At 33.5% G+C, this 20,195-nt stretch overlaps 1 protein-coding gene across 3 annotated transcripts in view; it reads left to right on the top strand.

The window, feature by feature from the left end:
• The first annotated feature begins 938 nt into the window (after positions 1 to 938).
• The window catches only part of LOC128989609 (E3 ubiquitin-protein ligase RNF19A-like), a 52,761-nt gene continuing 33,504 nt past the window's right edge, over positions 939 to 20,195 (top strand). The window contains exons 1-6 of one of the 3 annotated variants that reach the window (XM_054411544.1): positions 939 to 1,140; positions 1,302 to 1,508; positions 9,531 to 9,704; positions 16,125 to 16,397; positions 16,966 to 17,080; positions 18,778 to 18,968. In XM_054411544.1, coding sequence (XP_054267519.1) covers positions 9,536 to 9,704; positions 16,125 to 16,397; positions 16,966 to 17,080; positions 18,778 to 18,968 — 748 coding nt within the window. In that variant the 5' untranslated portion in view covers positions 939 to 1,140; positions 1,302 to 1,508; positions 9,531 to 9,535. The remainder of the gene's footprint in view (positions 1,141 to 1,301; positions 1,509 to 9,530; positions 9,705 to 16,124; positions 16,398 to 16,965; positions 17,081 to 18,777; positions 18,969 to 20,195) is intronic. The other 2 variants (XM_054411545.1, XM_054411543.1) reach the window with 2 other exon arrangements.

Raw genomic sequence — 20,195 nt, 5'->3', positions numbered from 1 at the left:
TGTAGGCAGTCGCAGCAGTCGAAGCCGAGCATAGCGCCTAGAGTTTCACGAACGCAAACCGCGCAACGAGTAGCTAAATGAGCCGTAGAGTAAGTGAGCCATCTAATATTTTGAAGAGGGTTCACTTACTCTACGGATCATAGTGCCAATGAACTGTAGAGTAAGTGAGCCATCTAATATTTTTCTGCAGGCTCGTATAGTATACGAGCCTATTCCTATAATTTATATTATTCATTATTTTGGCTCGTATACTATACGAGCCGATTCCTGAATTATCAAATAATTCGTAAGCTTGGCTCATAGTCACTATGATCTGTAGAGTAAGCGAACCTTCCTACTGTATTTTTAAATATAATACACGAGGCTCATAGGCACAATGATTTGTAGAGTAAGTGAACCCTCTTAATTTTTTTTTTATTTTCGATAGGCTCGTATAGTATACGAGCCTGTAGTGCAAGTGAACCTTCAATATTATTTACAAAGCTCGTATAGTCTATGATCTGTAGAGTAAGTGAGCTGTCCCCGCTGCTTCCAAACAAAACCGTTGTTACCTCACCACTTGCGACGTTGCCACTTCGAAGGCCGCGGCCTGGAGTTAAAGGCGGCCGTGATTCAACCATTTATTTGTCAAACAAACTATGTTAGTTGGTTGTATCATAGACTAACCAACACAAGGGAGTATGTTTTATCTATGGTTGTATCATGTAATATCATCATTTTTCTGATTAATTCAATAAAGCATTGATTATATAGTATAAGCTAATTAATTATTTCTTTATGTTGTTCCTCCTTACTCACCCTTGAACCTCTATGCGAAGCATGAGAGAAGAACAAACAAAAGTGCATCAGACTGTCTGTCCATGAGAAACGTCAAAAAAAGAATGACTCGTGTTAGAAAGAGGGGGTTGATAGGAGGATAGAGAGAAGAGCCCAAGAGAGGAACTAACAAGTGTGACTGACTGACCAAGTTGTGTGTTTGTTTGCGATAATTTGACTTTACAGTTTTTTCTTGTGTATGACCGTATTTTCCATTGAAATTTAAGTACATTGATTCAGTACACCTATATTAAAACTTCTTGTGTGTGTTAGTATGGATATTAAGAGCTATAAAACCAGATAAGTTCACAAACAGCTGTCAAGGTAAACAGTACCTTTTAGCCATCGTTGATTTGAGTCATCCTTTATCTTCTGCGAAGTGGCTTTGCAGTCTAGTAAAATTCTTTTAAATCATCCAACTTTTGTAATAATAATTATTTTGGCAAATATTTACTGTAGATGTTAAGGGTTATTTTTATTTCCAGACTTTAATATGAATGCCTGGGCTTAACTTTGACTGGGTGCAAGGGTCTAGCCTTTTGGAGTCAAATATAGGCCTATATTTTCGTTGAATTCATACAACGTAGGCTAGATAGGCTAGGCTAAAAGTATTCATTTCAGTAAAAATAAAAAAACTATCACCTTAGACTAGGCCTACCTTCATCAACAAAGAAGACATTTCAACATTGAAGGCAAGCATTAAACTCATATAGCCTAACTTAGGCCTAAGTTAAGCTTAATTTTAGACCACTTTTAAATGAAAATCGTAGCATTGACTATTATTGGATACTGAAGTTGTATTGATAGTCAACGCTCCTAGTAATTAATCTCACCGTAGCTTTAATGTCAATCCAAACAAATGTCTACACTGTAAGGCCTAACTTATCCTCTGAATATAAAAAATTAAAATTTTTATTTTATTTTATTTTATTAATAACATTAACATAAATTTAAAAAAAAATAGAATTTATTCTCGTAATATATCAGTAATAGAAGATAGCCTAGGCCACTGCCGACATGATCGTCCTCAAACCAACCCTCTACGTCTGTTAATGAACGTGCCATAGTGCATAATTCCATAGTACATAATCCCATTGTGCCTAAAAGTGAATACGTGCCACAGTGCATAATTTCATGTATCAGCAACTAATAAATTAACTTATGTTCCCGCACCTAATCTAACCTAACCCAACCTAACCTAACCCAACCCAACCCAACCTTAATATTAATTTTTAAATCACATTTTATGTCAGAAAACGAAAAGGCATGTGAGGAAGATAGGTCGGACTTTATGCGGATTCGTGACTGTATGAAGTCCTTTGAAGTGAGGTTAGATTAGGTAAGTTAAAGGTTAGGTTATAATGAACCGCTTCATTAATTTATGCAACTTCCAGACTGTTTTTGCACGATTAAATAGTGGGCAAAACATAATGAAATAACAATATCAAAAATACGTAAACAGTCTGGAAGTTGCATAAATTAATGAGTCCCAGGTTCATTATAACCTAACCTTTACCTTCCTAATTTAACCTCACTTCAAAACACTTAATACAGTCACGAATCTGCTTAAAACCCGACCTACCTTCCTCACATGCAGCCTAAATAAGAACTGATTATTTGGTTTCAAAAAGAAATTAATTTCATTCCGCATTAAGTCGAGTATAAACAGCTGTTTGCTCTCCTCCTCACTCAGTCCTCAGTCAACAGACCACGCCATGTTATCATCAGTGTACCGCTCAATGAACCTTAGATTCGTAATTTTAACCTTCGTTTTAAGGCCACTTGTTGGGAATCTCTCTGACAAAAACTGATTGCATTTTTGGATTCAGGGTGAAAAAATCTGTTAGTAGACATCTAAAAACTACACGATATCGCGTTGTAGACATATTAAATAATTGCCCAGTTGATAAACAAAGATTAACTTAGAACAACATAGCCTACCGTAACCAAACACCATGCACAACAGGTGTCCGAAAAATCACCTGCTGAAAATCAGGTCTGCCAACATTTATTTTTTTCAACGACCACTAAACTAATAATATGCAGATAAAACTGGAACGATCTTCCCTCTTCTATGCTTAAGCTAGGCTGTATAAATAAACATACCTTAGGCCTACTTCTGCCACTAAGATTAATGTCCGCACTACTAAGTACTACGACCTTCCGCAGTACAATCCTGAGGATTAAATATACCAATTCGTTAATTAGGCCTACAAGGCAAAAATGTGGTTTGGATGTAAGACTACAGGATGGGGCCACTCATCTCCATTCATACTTGGCTTAAAATAGCGTAGTTACATCAGTATGGTCGCCATTTCATAAGAAAGTATTAAGTTAAGCCAATAAACAACAGAGATAAAACGTCTTTTGTGAATCGTTGAAAAATCCTCACTTTCGCGACTTAAGCACTAAGTTATACACTTTACTGAATATTGTCTCTATCGCGACAATGAGCACTTCAGGGGCTAACTAACACAGATCATGTTTAAGTTTGACAAGCTTATTATATGAATAACTTACTACATACAGTTTGTTAACTTAAGTTAGATCCTACTTAATAGGTCTTTAGGCTAGGCTACTTGTTTCAAAGTATTATTCTAGCATTTTAGAAACTGTTTTGCCTATTTTTTGTGTTTTACCCACCATTCAAATTGTTCAAAAAAAGTCTGAAGGTAAGATAAATTAATTTAAGTCGGTTCATTAACACCTAAATTTTCAGTAGCCTACCTTCATAATCTAACCTAATTTCCAAACACTTAATACAGTCATGAATTCACATTAAACACGACCTACCTTTTTAATTGTTGGAAGTAGGCCAATACAGAACATTTGCCCTAAATTACCGTTTTCTATTGTTTTGCTTTTTGAAGATCAAAGTGTAGCTTTTACTCAAGACAGCCTAACTTAGTTACCGTATTGTAATATGGGGTTTATTACATCAATTTATTTTACTTTGGTCTCTCATGCCACATCCTGCATTTAAAACAAGTTAGGCCTAATATCACAGAAAACATATTACTATAACCCAGAATGCCAACCGTGTGAGCGTTAAGTACTTTGAGAGAGCTTTGCCTGTCAATTCGTAGGCAGCGCCAGCTAGCAACGCTGGTTTACAGGCAAAGCTCTCTCAAAGTAGGCTACTTAACGCTTTTTACCATGCGGTTGGCATTCTGGGTTATAAGTTAGTAGTATGTTTTCTGTGTTAATATGCAGTTTCCTTCTTGTACAGTAATTTTTATGTGTGTTTGGGCTAAGGTAGGATCTGTAGTTTTACAGTTTGAGTAGGTTGGGTGAATGGGTTAAAAATGCTTGCCTATCAATCTAAAGGTCGCCGGTTCGATACTGAGAAAAGTCAGTAAGACTAGTATTTTTTATGGTACAAAACTGGACCCAGCTGTCCCTGATCATTGGGCTTTAAATAAATGATCCTGACTAATGAAACAGCCAATCTTAGTCAGTAACAAAGCTACACAGATCATCTCACAACATTCTACACTCATCCTTCACTTATATTAGGGTTTAAATATGCACCTAGTATCATAGACAAATAGAATAAATATAGACTGTCAAAGGAAGGTTCCGGCGCCCACCGCTAGGTTTGCCGTGTAGTTACGGCGCACACCACTGCAGGCGAGGAGCGCAGGAGTCGTATGTGACCAGCAGACGCTGCGGCGGTGTACGCCGTAACTACACGGCAAACCTAGTGGTGGACACCAGAACTTATGCTAACCGCAGCACAGCTGACGGTCTATATTTATTCTATTTGTCTATGCTAGTATTTAAGCAGCTTAATATAACTCTATAACTTTAACCCTCCGAGTGTCCATAGTTTAGGCCTTAATGTCCGCCTATTTTTGGCGCATATGCAAGGTTTTATTAAAACGGACCTGAAAAGCTTAAAACAATGTTAATTCTACTGTTCTATATACCATTTTGTTTGGAAAATCATGGGCTTCAATATCATACATAAAACCTAAGGAATATTTGTTTAAAAAAATTTTTTTTAGGTAAAAATAAAAATTATTTTGGAAAAATTGAAAAAAAAATAAGTTCGCGCTCAATGAAATTTTATAAATTATAGGCCTATAAATATTTGAAAATAGCCACTTTGTTCTAAATTTTATGAGGATTACAAATATATAATAATATAAGGAAGTTGATTTGGAAATAAATAAGTTATGGGCAAAAAACAGATTTCAGTACATAGCGTTTAGCTAAGAATGCATAGCCTAACCATAGCTAGGAATCTGGCTGATAATTTACATCAATATCACTACCTACTTATTCAGGATCATCAACCAACCCTTCAAAATCACTTAAATCTTCTTATAATGCACCACGTATATCACTACTTTTGATTTTTAACACCAAAACAATGATAAACATAATAAAACACATCAGTCATCGGTCCGAGGTTAACTAACCTGTTTACAAATACGCACGTCAGCTGTCTGCTACAATTACGATCGGCTCGGAGAACATAAAGTGCTTAGAGACAGACCTCTGGAGAAAGCTTAGAATATAACGAAAAGAACGATATCTAACTCGATCCAGTTCAATCCGATTTTGTCAGTCATAGAGCCTTTGCCGTAAACAGTGTTCGTGAGTCGCTGCAGCGACGCACGACACTCGGAGGGTTAAACCCATCTTTGCAAGATTAGGAATCCTCACCGTTTAAGCCTACAGCCATTACATCCTGGCAGGCTCACTTCTGAATCTATGACAACCACGATAAGTTTAAACTCCGTTCAGCGTTTCATGATCACAGAACAAGGCAGCATGAGTTACAGGGTCCGTGCCTAGGGTTAGGCTAGCAAGATCTCAAAGTAGCTTGGGCTATGGGCTATAGGCTACTACAGTGCCAATTCAAATTTTTAATAAGCTAGTACCCAACTCTATCAAGTGTCTTTGCAAACTTCGGTCCCTGAGGACCCGGGTTCAAACCCGCCAAATCAAAAATGGATTTTACCTAAGTGATAATGCCGCAATCCCTAGGTCTAGCATGAAGTAATATGAAAAACAATCGTGGGCTCGTGCTAGAGTGCATGGAAAAGAAAGAGAAAAAAAACGGTAATAAGGTAATACCTAGGTAGCGTCCCCATCTAAAAATCATATGCCTAATTTTGAAGTGTTTTATAACTTGTTTAGTTAACAAATTGAGTTTAACTTATACTAACTTAGTTTATTTATAAATTATGTTCAACTGTTCCCCCAGTTATCAAACGTGTCATAACATATTTTTTGGCGAAATGCTAATTTCTAGCATCACCTTTGTAGAAAATACATGAAGTCGTGTAAAATAGCAAAACGCTGAATCCTGTACTTACCTTAATATTTTACTAGTTACTGTATGAACTCTTCACACAGTGTATTTCAATATTGTGAATATCTCTGCTATATATCTGTTACATCACACAAAAATTAGGTACCTAATTAGGAAGTCTGATTCCATTAAATATAGCAATAAATAAAACTGTTTTTACCCAGCGAAAAAAAAACGTTCAATTTTACATAGAGTGTGACGGGTATGGTTAACTGTATTTAATGGATACAGGAACGAGTATGGTCTGACAACTTTTTTGGTACTTTCCTGTTAAAGGGAACGTTCAATATTATCGATGATTTTTTTTGATATATCAATATTTTTGTTTTACTTCACAATCTATCTGTATTCCTTCTGTTTTAATATCTTAAAACTCATTTAAAATACAAATTAAGAACTAACCTTGTTTAGGCAAAAATAATAGCCCATAGGCCTATATTGGATTAGGAAATGAAACTATTCTAAACTAACCTAACATACTAACCAAACTTGCTGTAAGCTAAGATACCGTTCAAAATACCGTTTGATAACAGAAAATGCATATGGGGAATAGGCTATCAAACGGAATGTTGAAATGTTACAGCAAGTTTGGTTTGTTAGGTTAGTTTAGAACAGTTTTATTTCATTATAATATTTTTTTATTGTTAGTTAATACTGAACAATATTTATTTACTGTATCCTTGTCGTAGTTGTCACCTTCAATTTGTTATAATCAATATATTGGATAGAAAAAAATCGGTATATCGAAAAGAAATCATTGATAATAATGAATGTTCCCTTTATTTTTTTTACTAATTGAGAAATGCTTACACAGTATGAAGTAAGAGGTTGTTACATAGTAGTAGGCCTACTCAAAAAATTTTTAGGAAAAATGTATCTGAGGGATATAGGCTAGTGCAACCCATGGTGGAAGTAAATATATGTTAAGTTTCAAGCATTATAAGTTTCAAATATTTACTTCCACCATGAGTGCAACCGGTGGCGCTATTTCACTAAAGATAGGTGCGACTGACGGAGTGTTAATGTTATTGTCGAATAAGACAGACTTGAATATTTTCATACGGTAAACATTCCGAAGCCACATGTTTGTGGTGTCTAAAACCTGTATCTAGGAATGTAAATAGAAGCTGGGTGATACACAGCTAATATGAGTCATAATGATAACACACATTGTAAATATGATCTTGATAATAAACGAGTTAATCTTTCTGCAAGAATAAGTAAGTTGGTTGGATTATTTTTGAGGATTGGACATGAATACAATATTTTGTACATGCTGTAGTGTTCAGTTTTTTAACTTATAAAAACTAGCTGTTACACGGGCTTAGCCCCGTTTGACTTCTTAAGGATTAATAAAACTATTAATTGGTTGAGTTAAGCTGAAATAAACAAAACAGAACAAATAATCACATCTGATTTTATTAAGGTAATAAATTGAAATAATAACATACAAATAAGTACAGCTGAAGTATTTTTTACATTAAGTAGGTATATGGAAAGTTCCCTTTAGAAAAGAACATTAAACGACATTAAAGGGCGATTTATGAAATAGTGGATAGTTTTGCCCAAGGTTTCTCGTCATGACAAACATTTTAAGTAAATGGTTTAAGGGGGTGTGAATTGTAGTTTTCTCAAAAGTTCATGGGTACTTTGGGATTTATATATGGATAGATTGAATTTGATTGGAAACGTCTTTAGAAATATTTTGTAATCAAATAGTCAACATCATCATCTAAAGACAAATTTTAGACATAAGTAAAAAAAATTGGAGATTTGTATTACCTCATTTTAGATAAGCCTATTATAAGATACAGTTGAACCTCTATAAGACGAATTTCAAGGGGTACGGGAAATATTCGTACAATAGAGGTATTCTTAATAAAGAGGGTCGTTTTATCGAGGTTTAATGCTGCTGTTATTCTTCTTATAGAGGTTTCTCCTTGCTCCAAGGTTTTTCCAAACAATGATTGAGGAAGGAGGAGGGATGGGTGGGGGTTTCATGTTGAGACCAGCTTCTGTTTGTTTTGAAAACTACGTACTATGGAGGTTAAGATTATGATAAATTCGTCTTATAGAGGTCACGTTCGTCTTGTAGAGGTTTTGTGCTAAGAATATTCGTTGTATAGAGGTTAATCAGTCCTAGCCCATGTCACAAACAAATTCGTCTTATGGAGGTTTTTAACTTAATTACTACGTTGTATAGAGGTGTTTTTAGCATTGACCTATATGAAAGTGTCAAGGGGATTAAAAAAAATTCGTCTTATCGAGGAATTCGTTTTAACGAGGTTCAACTGTAATGCTTTTAATCAAATTCTTTTAATGATTACCTATTCACAAATTTAAAACATCTTTCAAATGAAATGATCTTTCTTACTTCTAATAAGTTGAAGTAATCGACCAAGCATAAACAGATTTGACCAAAATAGTGCAATTTTCCAAGGCCGCTTTCAAGAAAATTTTTAATTTATCTTTTTCGATGTCATCACACCCTACTGCTAAGCCTAATGAAATTTGGAATATAGGTAGATAACAAATTCAGGTCTGCAAATTAAAACTGTTCTCAAGGGTTAAAACCTAATTAAAATTTTGTTTATATTAAATTAACATGTTTTTTTTTGTAAAATAATTTCTTAACTGATTCATTTAACATCTAATAGTCAAGGAACACATAAAAAGGCTTCATTAATAGATAATGGTCAAAGAGGTTACCTAGCCCTTTTTATTTTTTTGGTAATCCCTCTGTTCTTGTAAGTGTCACATTATTGAGAGTCAACTGTACATTACAGTGGAGTCCCGATAATCCAAACTTCGGTAATCCGAAAGTCCGCTTAATCCGAAACCAAAAAATATATTTTTTAAATTTTTTTTATTTTTTTGAAAATTTTTTGAAATTTTTTTGAAAACTTAAAAATTTTAGGAAATTTTTTAAATTTTTTTAAATTTTTGTTTATTAAACTTTTAACACAGTTAGCTGTACCTCGTCAAAGTATTCTGTAGCGCCTGGGCGAGATAGACTTTTTTATAGAGTATTTTAGTAAATATTTCACCATTATTGTTATTAACATTTTTCATTTTCGTCCCGGGTTCCAATCCCACCAAATCACAAATGGATTTTATGAAGTGATAATGCTGCAGCCACTAGGTCTAGTCTTAAGTAATCTGAAAAACAATCCCAAAAAATTCAAAAAAATAAAACTTAATTTTTTTTAATTTCAAACAAGTAAAAAAAAACAAAAAATAGTTTAATCCGAAATATTCGGTAATCCGAAATGGGCCCGGCCCCAACCATTTCGGACTAACGGGACTCTACTGTATTTACTATTTGAGGGTGACAATGCAAGAAGTTTCAGCCCAGCTGTTTCATCGTTCAATGGTACCGGTATTGTTGCAGGAACAATGCGGAAGTCTGGCAATGACAGTTCAGACACACACTCAACGTGTTCGTCTGGCGCTCCCAAGCGAGGACTTGCCCGGTTCTCTCTCAGACGTCTGCTATACTCGAGTCCTCTGTTGGCGCGCAGGATACGAGCTGCCTCAGCCACGTCTCGCCAGTCTAAACAGCCAGGTAATGTTTTTTACACTTTTGGAACATAACTCTTAATCATTTAAAAACTAAATTTGGACCTTGGATACTTTTTCTTTTTGATGTCACAGAGGCCAAAAAATGTGTTCAATTTGTTATATGTAGGCCTATAGAATGAATTGTTAATATTTATTGAATGAAAAAAGAAATAAAAAAATTACTTACCATTATTTATATAATTACTAGCAGAGTACCCGTCCTTCGTACGGGGTTGGCATATAAGTAAAAAATTCTTATTGCAGTTATACTCGAGTTTTGCGTTTGCAATGGAGGGAGGACACAGTTTGATAAAATTTGCTTCTTTAAATTTACGGTATACTATAGTGTTACACATCAACCATAGCCATAATGTTCTACCACTTTACTTAAACAATAGAGAAAAATAAATTATTAAAAATTCGCAAAATATCACAAATTATTCATTAATTTAAAACATAAACATAATTGTAAACAATCCTACTTTGACAGTTCTCATTGTGTATCACAGTTTTTTTGTTGCGGCTTAGTTCAAATTAGTTGTTTTCATAAATGAAAAAAAATAGTGCTGCACCCTCTTGGTAAATCTTATAACTTTTTAATGCTTTGGATATCATAGAACCACCTTTTTTAGTTGAAACAGCTGACTAAATTCTTTAACTCCCTTTAAATATGAATACTCATAAGGTTAACATGGGGAACTACAGAGCCACTGTGGCGGAACCCTAAAAGATTTTGAGATAGGAATATGCCTATTTGTTAATCGGGAATGTGAACTATCATCATGCCAAATTTCAGCCCAATCCGTCCAGTAGTTAATGTGTGATTGAACTTCAAACAAACAAACAAACTTACAAACAAACAAACACACAAACTTTCACATTTATAATATTATATAGTAAGATAAATTTATATGGTGTGTCGTAAACAGTTAACTCAGGTAATTTTGGTCTGATTTAATTGAAATTTGGAATGAAGCTGTAGAACAAACCAGCAAAATCTGGAACAGGGTTTTGAACTTTTGCAAAAATTTGTCCCTTTATTTTTACCCTTAAAACATGAAAATATAAAATTCTATATTCATTACCATTGTGTAGAGCTTAAAAAACGCAATATAGTCCATATTGAAGTGTACGATTAGAGGTTGTAACGGAGAAAATTCCCAAAATCACTGTAAATTTAGGATTCCAATGTTAATCTTATGAAGGAAAGAAAACTGTTGTAGTTTGTTTTTTTATCAAATTTTTATCTGTATCACTTTATAAAAAAAAAACACTACCCCTTCCCGGAGCGGCAAACGTATGTAAGTTACTTGTGAAATCTTATGTTATTTAATGGGAAATAAATGACTTTTTTATCATAATATTTCTTTTTAGTTAATATCTAATGAGACAAATTGAAATTCGCTTAGTCTACAGGTTTGCTGTGGCAGAAGTATTGTGAATGATACTTATGAGATTCTCTCATCTTAGTTTGAAACAGCTTTTTGGAAAAGAAAACTTGTAATTCCATGCTACTTATTGTATATTAATTGTGTTCTATACATTGCCATAACTGCACATTCTGGTTTTTTGGCTTTGTAGTACTGAGCAATAATGAGAGAATTACAGAAAACTTCCATCTATACAGGAACAGTCTTCATTACTTGAGAGTAATAAAAACAGTCAGTTGTTTAGTTTGATAAAAAAAAAATAAAGACTAGTATTTTTTAGATGGAATTGTTTAGTTTAAATTATGAAAGTGGAAATAAAATAAAATATAAAGTGTGATTAAGTTGTAATGACTTAATACAAAATTAAGATTTCAATGCCAATCATATCGCTCACTAATCTGAATATCTTCATTGGTAGTGAAATATCGTTATTTCATCGTAAGTTGTAAAATATCATTATTTCATCAGCAACACCATTTATTGTAGGTCTACCTATAAACATTATAATGTATAATTAAGTATACCAAAGTTTGTCAGGCACCTTTCACCTACGCATCCAATCTGTTCTGTTAATTCCACCCCAAGGGGTCAATACCAGTCAAGTTGTTTATTTTTTCAGCCTTGGTCATTAGTTAGAGAGATTCTGTTCAATATCAAACGTTATTTCTGTCATATGAGAAAAACAGGGAAAATCTACTTAAAACTAGACTTGTTTTTGTCTTAAACACACTAGAGCCTAGGCTTAGAAATAAAATACAGTAGTTTAAAATTCTTGTTGTTTTTGTTCATTTAAAAATATATTTTTTAAGGTAAAAAGTCCAAACTAAATTTTATGTCTTTTATTTTTGGACCAATGTTACATTGTGGGGCCGTTTGGTTATGCAACATCAGGTAGACTAACTGGAATGCTTATTAAGGAATCCAGAGTTTTATGTGTCCTTGATCTCAAGCAAGGACTTGTCTCAAGCTATTAGCATATCTAAAAACTTGTTTACCAGAAAAGACATTCAGCAGAGACAACTTGAATAATTTTTGTGAACTTTATATGAGGCCTTAACCTTTATCACTGTAACTTAATACCAGGTTTAATATTTTGTGTTTTTTTTTAAATTTTTTTTAGATAAACTTAAACTTTGGTTATGATTTTTGGATATATCTACATTTTATTTGTATTTAACGAAAATTTTCATTTTTCATGTTTAATTTTTTATAATTCTCTCAATAAATCCTCAAGAACAATACATATATATTCAGACAATCACCATATATATACAGACATTATTATATGTGTGTATGTATATATATATTATGTATTAGTGTGTGTCAGCAAAATACCTCGAGCAAAAATTATGAAATTTTGTAAAAACGTGCAAGATAAACCTACATTTATTCGAACGAGTTTGCGAACCAGCATGATCAGATTATGGAACGGGGTTGATGGGGGGGGGGGGGTTTATGGAATAAAATTGTCTTTTCTATTTTTTTCCCAAAAAACATAAAATTTCACAATTTCTTTCCAAACCATTTTTTAGAGCTTAAAAAAGGAATAATTTAGTATAATGAAGAGTTGTTATATGCCTAATGGTTATGTAGATATTTAAAAAAATTTTAATTTATAATTCCCTCGTTATTTTTATGCAGAGTGTTGTAGTTTGCTTGGTTATTGATATATTTTTCAACCAAATTGTATGTGTTGTAAGCTGGTTTGAAACTAGTAGATTTAACTTTATTGCAAAACATAAACTCACAGATTGTCATATTTCATTAATGTTAGTATTAATATAACAAGCTACTATTTCTGAACATTTAAACAGCTGGAGATCGGGATCCAGTTTTATTTTCAAGGTCGTTAGCTGTAAAAGTGTAACGGAACTTGTTAACTCACAACAACGTTTAAAAATAAGCAGTAGTGTTAGGGCTTGGAGCTGTCGGCCTTCAACAACACCTATGTTGTACACTTGTAAACATTTGCTGCTTGTTTACCACCTCAGGCTGCGTACTTATTTGTTCCACTGACTGTAGGTTTGTTTAGCTGGCTTAACTCTTAAACTTCTCGGTAATAGCTATGATCATTTAACGTTCCATTTAGGTAACCTTGATACAATATTATTTTCTCCTATTCTAAATTATAGTAACATTACTAATTTTTGAGTGCCCTTTGTAACCAAAAATAATAAGATTATTCGTAAATGGTACAATGATTGGTTTTAAATCAATTTTAAATAAATCCAACTAACTCAACATAATAAAATCGGAATTAGCCCTGGATACAGATTTATTCATCACTTTGGTCTGAAATTGATGACAGTTCATCTTCCATACTAATTTTACATAAATCACATCGCACAATGCTTGTTCTTACTTAAAGGTATATATAAATATACATAGAAATACATATCGAGATCTGTCGTCATTAGTTCAATGTTAAAATGAAGTTGTGACAGTGTTTTATTGACGTTCTCGAGGTCAGCAAAATGCAATAGCTTAATAATTATACAGCTGACATAGTTATAATCATAATTTACAAGTTCTGTCATACATTGTGTTTAGGGAGGTTTTATACCCCCCCCCCCCCCCCCAATTTTATACCTCTTCAAGGTCCAATTTTTTTACTTTAAAACTTTCATTGCAGTTCAAGATATCCGGTGGCCTCTTGTTCGAAAAATAAGAAATATACATATTTTTCTGTTAACAAAAAAGTTCATATATTTTAATTTTTAATAGTTTTTGAATAAATACTGCTAATTTATAAAAGATGCACGGTTTCACATGTTTGATGTCATTCCTCTAGTCGTTACGTTAAATATGTAAATTTATAACAACCTGATTAGAAATAGCATCAGAAAAACAAGACTAGGCTACCTGTAACACCGTCTTTCTCCAAAAATCAACATTCCTCTCAGGGAAAGGCAGCCAAGACTTTTTAAATATTTGGGCTATTAGAATATCCTCTGTGGCTGTATTAGGTAGGGCAACTAGTTTGTTTACCTAAAACAAATTATATGCATTTATTATTTTGATAGTAGTGATACGTACTGTATATTTGCCAAAAGACACAATTATTACTAAAAATAAAATTTTTCAAGTTTTAAAAATATATCAAAAGAAATTTATCCGATTTGATTTAGACAGAAGCACCAATGATTTGTGGGTTCTTCCTTTAGCCTATCCATTGTCTGTGTTATGGTTAGAAAAGTTTATAAACATTTTTAGGCTTGGCCTTCATAAAATAGGTGTTGAAGTGAAGAATTTTAAATTCAAAAACTTTTAAAATCTTTAGTCCGACAGAACTTATTTTCTATATCATCATAGCAAATTTTATATTCACTATTATTTAAAATTACAACAAGTACGACATCTTCTTTGAAAGAAGTAAGACCAGTGCTCGATTTGTGGCTGAACGGCGTTCCGCTACCTCTCTTTTGGAAAAATAAAAATATTGGAATAAATAGGTACTATTAAATAGGTTACATTTCCGGCACCTCATTATTTTACAAATCGAGCACTAAGTAAGTCAATGAATTAAATATTTTTACTAACACCAATTATGTTTAAAGTGGCTGGCCTAGTGGTTAGAGCTTGAGACTAAATCTACAATCCTTCATTGATTTCAGTCTGATTAAAAATGTGACAGCACTTTTATTCTTGAGAAATCCTTACTTTAAAGTTCAATAAATATTTTTCTTTTCTGTGTTTCAACACCATAAGAATTATTAAGGGGTTTTAACAGTCCCAACCCAAACTTGTGTTAACACCATAATTATTTTATCCTCTGACAATTGCATCTGGGACCAGAAAATCAAGCCCCCTGGGGAATGAACATCAGATTCGAAGATGAGGACTCTAACCACATGGCCATCCATAAAATTGTTATAGGAGAAGCCTTTTATTGCCAACCAATACTGTTAAATTTGAATAGGCCTACTTGTGTTATGCATGCAACAGTAAAACACTTATCTTCACATGAAGGTCATCATGATAATGAATTACTGTATTTCCAAATACAAGGCAGTCAACATTTGCTTCTCATTGAAGTTTCAGTTAGAAAGACATCTTTCCAAGATTTGTAGAGGGACAGTTAAGTGTTGAGATACAAAGGAATAAATCTGATATAAGCTTCCCAGGTTAATCACAGGGTTTAATACAACATTGTATCATTAGATTTCATGCTACTCATCCAAGAGGGAGAGAAGTTTTAATGGTTACTGGGAGTTGTCTGATTTTTAGAAGTGTTGGTGTACATCACTCTATTTAGTCAATCACATACTTAAATCTCTTTATTGGTATTCAAAGAACGTTTTTTTATTTTCCTTTCAATTAATTGATCTTTTAATAAATTACTTTATCCATTGGGTACAAAAGCGGTTATAAATCAGAAGTAAACCAATTCATATTTTTTAGACCAGTGCAATAGTTTTTTTTGTGACATGAAAATGGATTTTAAAATTTGCTCAATAAAAGTGACTAAGTTATATATTTTTGTGTATAATATGAAATGAGATATACAAAATACTCTACTATGAAAAAGTAATTATTGAGAATGTTTTTCAAATAACAAATCCTAGTGTACCTGCAAAATCTATCTGTTACAACAATAATGATTGTTATGTATATAAACCAGTTCTTAGCAAAACTATACTGTGGAATGTATACAGCACCGCACACAGAAGGGAAATTACAATTATTTGATGTTTCCCCTTCTTTGTTTATCAATAGGCTGACTGTTAATTAAATAAGCTGTGTCAAGACTCGGTCTTGTGACTGAGGGGTTTAAACTCAGACAATGTGTCATATAATAAACAATCGCCTTTTACATTTATTTACACCTGAGTTAGACATTTACATTGAAGCAGTTCATGCATGCACTTATAAATTACTTCAGTGGGTTTATTCTAGTGTTATTTCACTTCACTTTCATGCCAAGCTCTAAATACTAACATAATTACACAAAATTATCAATGACTATAACAACAATGTATAAATATTTTCTTCAGCCAAAGAGAGCTGTGAACCTGCTTCAGAATCACAGCCTGGAGGATGGACTCCGCCTGGAGCTGCAGCCAGTCGTCCCTCGGTCTCTCGAGACACTGGTCTGGCCGAGTGTCCGTTGTGTCTCGCGGAACTCCCTTTAGAGTACTTCCCTAGGCTGTCTACCTGCGCTCACCGATCCTGTTACGACTGCTTCCAGCAATATCTGCGCATCGAGATCTCCGAGAGTAGAATCAGTGTCGCTTGTCCCGAGTGTTCGGAGCCGATGCATCCTAACGGTCAGTACAACTTTTTAATGTTGAAGTTGTAGTCAGTTTTAGAATAAAAAAGTAGTTGAATAGAACCACTGACAGAGAAGCCTGAACTTTTAAACAAAGTTAAACTGAATCTGAAAGGATAACTTATTTAACACTGGTATTCTATTCAAATAATACTTTATTTAAAGGCTTTGTTACTTTGTTACTACCTTATGTAGATCTCTTTAAAGAAACGGTAAAAATAAATAGCCATTAAATTAGAAAGTCCCCATGATGGTAGCTTTGAAATTTGGATTGTATTTTGCTCTGGAGTCTTGCTGCTTTTCCTTGAGAGCAGCCGTTTTAGCACATGCGAGACTGGGATTCTTTAGCTTGATTGAATAACTCTTTTGTCTGAATTTTAATGGTATTTCTGCTACCCTCACAATGAAACCTTTTTTTTAGACAGTGCTAAGTAATTTGGTAATCTGGCACGTCACAGTCCAAAACTATGCCACATTAGGAAGTGTCTACTGCAGTGTAGGATTTTTACTTCACTAAAAACTTTTCTGAGTTGCGACTTTGACTTTTCATGGATTTATTTTTTTAGATATCCGAATGATTTTGAATGACAAGCTGCAGTATGAAAAGTACGAAGACTTCATGGTAAGGAGAGTGTTAGCTGTGGACCCAGACACACGTTGGTGCCCTGCCCCTGACTGTTGGTAAGTTATAGAATACAGAGCATTTCAAATGTTGAACCTTTTAGTATTGAAAGAATAAATTATAGGAAAAACTGTATAAAGGAGAAATAACAGTTAATTAATTTTACTTGATACATTAGAATGCATTGATTTAAGTTTGGTGTGATTTTTTGGATTTATATTTGGCGTTTGGTATAAAAAAGTAAAAATTCAAAACAGTTATGAAAAAAGTGAGGTTAGTGATTGGAAAGTCATCTAAACTCCTTAAATGTTTGTCAAACGGTTTTTAGACTAAACGTGAATAAGCAGTTTAGGTTTTGTTTTGGAGGACTGTAGACTAACTTTGTGCTTTATCAATGTTTGTTCGGAAAAAAACCAACTAATACTTATCAAAATGAATCTTAAATCTAGCATAGCTATTATTGTTTATTAAGAGCACCAAGTACATCATTACCGTTTGAAAATTGTAGATAGCCCCACGAAGCTTTAGTTGAGTGCAGCCATAACTTTTGAGAGCGGCAATGACTGTTTGTGCTCGTAATACACACAAAACCTTTCCTACACCATAATTAACTTACCATACACATAGATAACTTTTGAGTTGTAGAAAATGTCATTAAGGGTATGTTTGCTTATTTTAGATTATGTTATTTGCTAACCAGTTGTTCAGGTACCGGCTTTGTGAAAAACACTTTTACAAACAATTACAAAAAAGAAAAAAATAACTTGTAAAACGCACCTGGCTGTGGTCACTGTAAAAACGCGAACTGTGAAATCAGTTGATTTAGTGAGCGGAAATGAGCTATTTTGCATACTGTTAACAATTACATAAACAGTATGGCTGTATGGCGGTGTGATAATTTCCATGCACAGTGGTAGGAAAAATTGTTTCATTAAAGACAGTTAGACAGGTAATGGAATTTGTTAGTTCAAGTAATTATAATCAGGTATATTTTTAAATTTATGTTTTCTTTCTTGCATTCAGTTAATACAAATTGAATTTTAATTTTTAATAATGTTTTGGGGGTATGAGGATCTTATTAAATCATCACAATTGTGGAAAATCGGTACAATGTCGCCATGATCCCAAGAGATGCTCACAAATGTTAACCCAATCGTACAAGACAATCTCAAATTTGCTATCGTCCAGGTGTAAAATGCTTAGAAAATCATAATTATAAGTTCAAGTATAATTAGTTCAAAATCAAAATAAAGTAAATAAAAGTTAGCAGTAGATTCTATATTTTAGTCTGTATGAATTGGACTTGTATTAGAGATAGGAAGCTTTTTAGGATGCAACCTTGGAATTTTAACATTTAAATTTCTGGATGTTACCATAATTAAAAAAAAATCTTAAAACACCTAAGTCATTTATTCTAGGCCTATCACTAATGTAAGCAGACATAAGTTGGTTGGCTGCAGCCTATCTTCCCTCCTTCACTCCTGGTTTAAGTTGAAAAGTTGCTCATCAAACCACTTTCCTTAACAATCTTCCTATTTCTTTTCATAACTTCTATCCTTTATTCTAAACAGGTACTTTCTCTGTGCCCACCAGGATACCTCTTTACTTACCTAGCATCAAAACACTAGAATCTTTAGAATATTTTTTACTTTCTATTTTTCTTAATTCCTTTCTCTTTTGTTCCTTTAATTCATTTCTGTCCTCTATAAACAAGACACTTATTTTAGTATTCTAAAACGCAGCTGTCATATTCCAGTTATGCAGTGATCGCTGCAGGCTGTGCCAGTTGTCCCAAGATTAAGTGTGAGAGGCCGGGCTGTGACTCGTACTTCTGCTACCACTGCAAAGCTGCATGGCATCCCAACCAGACGTGTGACGCAGCTCGAGCTCAGCGCTCTCCCAACGTCAGGTCTTCCTCCGTCTCCTTCAGTCAGGACTCCCAGCACAGTAAGTCTATTTGTGGTGTTTATCACAATAAGTGAAATATTCATGAACAGGTATGCAGATAAATGGAGAAAGATTGATTTGTGGAGAAACACACATTTTCTTCAGTCCAATATTGTTTTATAAAAAAAAACAAGCTTCGTTGCTCTCTTTTACAAAACACAAAAAACTTGTTCTGGATGATACTGCATATTGCCAGTATTGCCACTAATATTAACCCTCCTAGTGTTATGTGTCGTAAAAGCGACTCGTAACACATCCGCTGTAGTGTTATGTGTCGCTTTTGCGACTCACAAACACTGTTTACGGCGACGGCTCTGGGACTGACTGAATCGGATTGAACTGGATCGAGTTAGGTATAGTTTTTTTCAGCAGATTCAGAGCTTTCTCCTGATGTCTGTTTCTATACGCTTTTCATTTTAGTTCCAAAAATATTGTAGCAGACAGCTGACGTGCATATTTGTAAACAGCTTGGTTAACCTCGCACCGATGACTGAATGTTTTATTACGTTAGTAGTGATGTACGTGGTGCATTATAAGAAGATTTAAGTGATTTTGAAGGGCTGGTTGATGATCCTGAAGAAGTAGGTAGTGATATTGATGTAAATTATCAGCCAGATTCCTAGCTATGGTTAGGCTATATGCATTCTTAGCTAAACACTATGTACCGAAATCTGTTTTTTGCCCATAACTTATTTATTTGCAAACCTACTTCCTTATATTATTATATTTTTGGAATCCTCATAAAATTCTGAACAAAGTGGCTATTTTAAAATATTTGTAGACCTATAAATTATAACAATTTATTGAGCGCAAACATAAATTTTTTTCATTTATTTTATAATTTTTGAGAAATGCTAACCCCACAAAAATTGTTGAACATTTTTTTTTTGTATTGTTTTATATGTTACATTGAAGCCCATAATTTTCCAAACAAAATGATATATAAAATAGTATACTTTACATTGTTTTTAAGTTTCTAAGATACATTTTAATAAAACCCTGTGTTTGCGCAATAAATGGGCGAACATTAAGACCAAAACTAGAAACACTTGGAGGGTTAACTGTGGTTTTAAAAGCTAATGTTTCTACGTCAGTAGTAAAATATTTTATTTGCATTATCCATGAATATTTTGTAATAATATTTTATAGTAAAAAATGTATGTAGTCCATAGAAAGGTTTATTGGATGATTGCCTCTTGTATATTTTTAATATACAGTCCACTCTTG

This window comes from Macrosteles quadrilineatus, unplaced genomic scaffold (genome assembly GCF_028750875.1).
Source record: "Macrosteles quadrilineatus isolate MER2022 unplaced genomic scaffold, UCM_ALF_1.0 Scaffold_3__2_contigs__length_128488019, whole genome shotgun sequence".
Classification (NCBI taxonomy): Eukaryota; Metazoa; Arthropoda; class Insecta; order Hemiptera; family Cicadellidae; genus Macrosteles; species Macrosteles quadrilineatus.
This window is presented reverse-complemented; position numbering and strand designations above follow the sequence as displayed.